We start from the raw sequence: 6,097 nt of genomic DNA, 5'->3' as shown, positions 1-6,097 counted from the left end.
CCTATCCAGGTCTGCCTGGATGCGGCCCCTGCCTGCCGGTGTATTCACTTTACCCCACAGCTTGGTGTCATCAGCAAACTTGAACAGGGTGCTCCACACCCTCGTCCAGGTTGCTAATGAAGATGTTGAACAGCACTGGCCCAAGGACCGAGCCCTGGGGAACTCTGCTGCCCACACCCCACCAGGTCGACATCGACCCATCCACCACCACCCTCTGGGTGCGCCCCTGGAGCCAGTTTGCCACCCGTGTGACTGTGCATTCGGCAATGCCGCAGTCCCTCAGCTCGCCCACCAGAACTGGGTGGGACGCTGTGTCGAAGGCCTTCTGGAAGTCCAAGAAGATGACATCAACTTCCTCCTTCCCATCTAAGTTCTTTGTTACCTGGTCATAGAAAGAGGCCAGGTTAGTCAGGCAGGATCGGCCTGGCATGAACCCATGTTGGTTACCCCTCAACATCCCTTCCCCTGCAGGGCTCTCACAAATGTGGCCCTTGATAATTTTGTCAAAGACCTTTCCCAGGATAGAAGTGGGGCTGACTGGCCTGTAGTTGCCAGGCTCTTCTTTCCTACCCTTTCTGAAAATAGGGACCACATCGGCCCTTTTCCAGTCCTCAGGGACTTGGCCCGAGCACCAGGACTCCTCAAACAGCCGTGCCAAAGGCTCTGCAATGACACCAGCCAATTCCCTCAGCACCCGCGGTTGGAGGTCATCCGGGCCCGCTGACTTGGATACATCTAAGCCCTGTAGGTAATCCTTAACTAGGTCTGAACTAACAGTCGGGGAACTCGCATCCTTCCCGGGCCTCTCTACACTGTCACCCGAGAGCACCCCCTTGTCAGCGGACAGGAACACGGAGGCAAGGAACTTGTTGCAGAGTTCTGCCTTCTCTCGCGCGTCCGTCACCAACTGCCCTGCCCTGCCTCGTAGTGGTCCAATGTTAACCCGAGACTTCTTCTTGCTACCTATATACTTGAAGAACTTTTTATTATCCTTAATCCCAGAAGGTAATCTAAGCTCCAGTGCTGCTTTAGCCTTCCTTACCAAATCCCTACAAGCTCGGGCCAGGGAGGTGTACTCCTCCTTGGTCCCTGCCCCCTGCTTCCACCACCAGTATGCTTTTTTCCTTGCCTTCAGGCCAGCTTGGATATCCACGCTCAACCATGAAGTTTTCTTGGACCCTTTTCCTACCTTCCTGCGCAGAGAAATTGCATCCTGCTGTGCCCCAAGGATAGCCTCCTCAAGGAAGGACCACCTTTCCTGAACTCCCATACTAGCTACCCCGGGCTCCAAGTGCCTCCCTGACTACTGCCCTGAGCACATCAAAGTTGGCTTTCCTAAAGTCAAGCATTTGCGCTGTGCTAGCTACCCTCCCCACCTTTCTCTGAATAGCAAACTGGATCATTTCATGATCCCTGTCCCCTAGCCTCCCTTGTACTAGCACCTCCCCCACCAGGTTGTCCCCAGAGGCTAACACCAGATCCAGTACGGCGTTTCCCCTAGTGGGGATGAGTACCTCCTGCACAAGGTGTAGGTCCTGGACACACGCCAGGAACCGTCGTGAGTGGCTAGACCTGGAGAACTGCTCCTCCCAGTTGACGTCAGAGTAATTCATATCCCCCATGACCACAACATCCTTTGCACACACGGCCTCCCCCAGCTGCCCGGAGAATTCCAGATCCAGCTCTTCCTCCTGATGTGGTGGCTTGTAGTAAACCCCTACCACCAGATCCCTCTCCCCGCGCCCTCCTTGAAGTTTGACCCACAGGGTCTCAGTGAAGCCTTCCTCTGGTCCCATTTGGAAGACAGAACTGGTATAAGGTTCCCTAACATAGAGCACAACCCCCCCACTTTTTTTCCCCTTCCTATCTCTTCTAAACAGCCTATAGCCCTCTATGTCTAATGCCCAGTCAAATGTTTCAAAATTGTACCCACTGAGGAGGTCTTGCTTTTTGGGTCCTAAGCACTGAATCCAATTAGACTGACAAACGTAGCTAAAGATTTTATTTTCAGCATTCCAAAGTAATAATTACTACTGAGACATAATTAAGCAGCCCTCCTAGGTGAAACCTAGCAGCACGTTCTGTTTTCAGCTCAGCATCCTGCCTGAGCAAGGCTCAGAAACAGGGAAACGTACGAAGAGAAGAAGGACATTCACAGCAACTGTGAACACAAAGAATAAACTTCTAACTAGCAGGAAAGGACAAAGAATAAGTCACTGTTCATTTTCACTGCATACCTTTAAATGCAGCTCAGAGAGATTTGCTTTGGCCGGGACTCGACTTCTTTTCTTCCGACTTTGGTGTCATTGTCTAGTTACAAATAACACACCTGGGACCACATCTTATTCCACATATTAGATGCCTAACTGAACTTTAAGATATCCACATGTCACCCTACACCACCCTGGGTCCCTGAAAAAACTGCTGATATAAACAGGAGGGTGGGTTCTTGCGCTCAGACACCCAACAGGCACCTGCTGCAATTCAGTAAGGCTTTGTGTCTTGATTCCTTTGGGACTAATTTTAAAAACTGCCTATGCTTATACCAGAGTTCAGAGGTCTGTCTGTCGAGACGGGGCTTTTGCAGCAGAAGGAACTAAAGCACCAGCAGAATCCACAGTTTTACCATATTCTAGATTTCCAACTATTATCTACGTAATGTTTGAGTCAGCTATACAGTACAATGGGGGGGGGTTGGAAATCAAAGGTCCCTTTAAAGTGAGATAAACCCCCACATGTTAATTTTTCCTCTTCTCACTGATTGGCCTTGTGTAACCATTTACATTCACTGCAAGACAGCTTTGTGTGCAGTTTTTACTGCAGAAGATTTATTTTTAAATCAGGTCACATGAAAGGGCTGGAAGGAGAAACCATTCATCCATAGCAGAAAGGGTCCACTTTAATCATACATGATGAAAACAACATTCATCTGCTTGCAATTTAATCCAAGGGTCACAGGCTTGCTAGATACAATTAACAATCTCGCCTGTGGATTTTTCTTCATTTGTCCGTTTATGAAACATCTAGAAAACAAATCTGAGCTAGTAAGCATACACAGCTGAAAACTGTATTCTGTCCCCCACCTTTCAGAAAGTGGGAAGGGGTTTTAATTGGATGCGACCCAGTGAACAGTTAGAGCTCCCAATATTCATTATGCAAACGGCAAGAAATGCCACGGAATTTTAATGCAAATCACTAAATTTGATGTGAAATAATTAGAAAGGGAAATTAGTCACCACTGCTTATGTTCTACAGCCTCCCTCAGAGGGCCCTTACATTGTTAGAGCTTCTGGGGCATAAAGAGGTTTTTTTCTTTTTTTAAATTAATATTTTAACACTAAACCTTCAAGAGTGCCTGCAGTAATGTGCTCAAAGCCCAACAAGTGCACAATTACTGTTGATAACTGAGCATCTTTTTCTCCTGTATGCCTATTCAGTAAAGAGGCCCTGCCTGCAAAGAAATTGTACCCATTTGTTCATCACTGCTGGTGTTCACAATGAGGTAGTTTAATCAGATTATGTTGCACCAATGCAAAATGTACTCCACACAATTGCATTAGGGGTTTGCAACAGGCCATCTATCTCTGATGTAGATGATGCTCAATTGAGTTTTGATGTGACGCTTATAAAAACATTTATACACACACACACACACACACACTGTAGTGGAAGTGGGATACACACGTTCCAACTTTGCAAATCTATCATTTCATCTTGCACAGACTCCTTCCATACCTATGGAGGTGAAAAACTCTGCTTGTGTGGTCCATGTGCAGCTAATGCAGGTCAACAGCAGCAACAGCATCCAGGGCTTCATCATTAAAAAGGCTCCAATCCGTAGGCTCTGGGAAGGGGGTGGAAAGGGTGAAAAATCAGATACACTGTTTGCAAATAAAACTTGTTAGCATCATAATAAAGAATAATTAAAATTCCATTTCTACTAGAAATAAGGATTTATATTTGAACAGTGAAGAACAGAATTGCTTGGTTGATTTTTAAAGACTGCTCTCAAAAATGCATGCAATCTGGCATCAAGCATGAAAAATGCGACAGAAATATGTTACACTGGCCTGCAGAAGGCCTGGCTCACACTATAGTGCCAGAGATAAGGCTTGGCATGGAAGCAAAGTCCTTTTCTTCAAAATCATAGAGAAAATGGTAGTTAGGCACAAGGGGTATCTTTTCAAGAAAGGGAACACCACCCTGGAAAAAACTGCAGCTGCCACCTATATCCCATTATACTAAAATGCACAGAGGAAGAACATTTTAATTCAAGTACGTTTTTAAAAGTCTCTTGACTTTAATGGGTTTGGGACCAAATGTAACTCTGGTATAAAAGGAGCAAACAATTCTGATGGTGCAGTTTAAATGGCCTTATCCAGAATCTAGGGTCCTGCTCCTACTAAAGTCTAGGGAAAGACTGCCATGGATTCACTGGAATAGGATCAAGCCCTGGAAGCTCAAGCCTTAGGATCAAGCTCTAGCCTTAGCTTCTCAACATCTGTCTTTGACCTCTACAATGCAACCTACCTCCATGTCAGACCCACTTAAAGGACAAGCTAGTAAAAGGGTAAGAAAATTAGGCAATTTCTAACTCCCCCCATTCAAAAACTAGCACAGCTCCCCCAAGTCATGAGGACTCTATCAAAGAGCATGTAACACCCGCAGACAAAAAATAACGGAGGAAGGTAGCAGAGAACTGGTTGGTCCTTTTTAATGCATGGAGAACAGCTTGTTAAACCCAATCAAACATTAACAGGCCAGGAATGAGATTTAGTGGCAGCCATATCTGGATTTTGTTGCAGCATGGTGCATAGAGTCGCGTACCCAGCACTCAGTCCGTCCTTCCAACAGCTCAGAAATTGGGCATTACAAAAAAGCCCATCCCTTCCACTGCTTCCCATTGAATCATTTAATAAACACTGTCTCCCAGACACTCCCGTTCAACGTGGATGCAGCAGAGCTCTAATTCTGGCCCACTGCCCTGAATTCACCTTTGTTTCTCATTCTTCCTACATCATGATAATTAGTTATAGCAGCATCCAAGGGAAGTATATGTTGCTCATATTAAAACTACATAGTTACAGGGTCACTTTCTATCGTGCTTAAATTTGACATTAATGGAAGGGAAATGTCCACTACAAGGCTCCACCTGCTGTGGCAATTTAACCTGTTTCTCTAGAGACGTTAGAGAGAGAAAAAGACACCACTAAGGGAAAATTTCAGAAAAGTGACTATGTGAGAACGCCTGTCAGCAGATATGCCTTTTTGGCATATTCACAGTTATTTCGGTATTAGTTCTGTGCTAACAGGAGTAGAAACGAAAGCTGCACATAGGCAGCTGAATTCTGTTTGAGTTTTGGCCTCATCATAATTACTGCTGACAGAGGATCTGGAAAGACCTGAGTTCAACTTGCTGTACACAGCCACCTAAGAAGCATCTACTGTTAAAAACCATCTCCCGCTGCCTGTAAATTCAGTAGTTTTACTCTGAAGACACCAACATACAAAACACTAAAGCCCACGATGATGTATCTCTTCACAGTGCTTTCCATATAGCTTTTCAGCAAGTATGGCCCAAAGCTTAGTCTTAAACATACTTAAAACATTCCCCTCCCTCCTCCCCACCTCAAAGGTTTGTGAAACTGGATTACCTGTCTGCAAGCAAACAAAAAATCCTCAAAATAACTGAGGTCATATTTCTTAAGTGCTTTGCTTGATGTTCTTTTGGAAAGGACATCCAGGGAGGTTAAAGTAAAGCCATTTGCTAAGGACAACTGGCAGCAGAGACTGAAAAAAAAAAAAAAAGCTGCAAGTGAAAACGGTTTGATTCGTTACAGAGTCATGCTCCCAGCCTTGTTCTGTCCATAGGACTTCCAGATCCCAGATGTAACGTCACCTCTGGAAACAGGGACGCATGGCAAGACTTGCAGCTCCCGAGAGCTAGGACACAAATGAAACAGAAGGGGCCTGATGCACATAGCAGGCAAGCAGCTAAGCTAGTGGTAGTGGACAAATGGGTTAAAAGCAGTTGATATGCATGGAAGAGCTCTTTTTCTAGAAGCTGTAATTCTTCTGGGAGGCCGGGGGGGGGGGG

At 45.7% G+C, this 6,097-nt stretch overlaps 1 protein-coding gene across 3 annotated transcripts in view; it reads right to left on the bottom strand.

Annotated features, from left to right (window-relative positions):
• P4HA2 (prolyl 4-hydroxylase subunit alpha 2) overlaps positions 1 to 6,097 on the bottom strand; it is a 50,640-nt gene that overhangs the window by 32,942 nt on the left and 11,601 nt on the right. For all 3 annotated transcript variants that reach the window (XM_019535047.1, XM_019535045.1, XM_019535046.1), the window contains one exon: positions 3,736 to 3,844. In XM_019535047.1, the coding sequence (XP_019390592.1) occupies positions 3,736 to 3,820 (85 nt within the window). In that variant the 5' untranslated portion in view covers positions 3,821 to 3,844. The remainder of the gene's footprint in view (positions 1 to 3,735; positions 3,845 to 6,097) is intronic.

Source organism: Crocodylus porosus, unplaced genomic scaffold, assembly GCF_001723895.1.
Source record: "Crocodylus porosus isolate Cpor-Errol unplaced genomic scaffold, CroPor_comp1, whole genome shotgun sequence".
Taxonomy (NCBI): Eukaryota; Metazoa; Chordata; order Crocodylia; family Crocodylidae; genus Crocodylus; species Crocodylus porosus.
The sequence above is the reverse complement of the archived record's forward strand: the minus strand, read 5'-3'. Positions and strand labels throughout refer to the sequence as shown.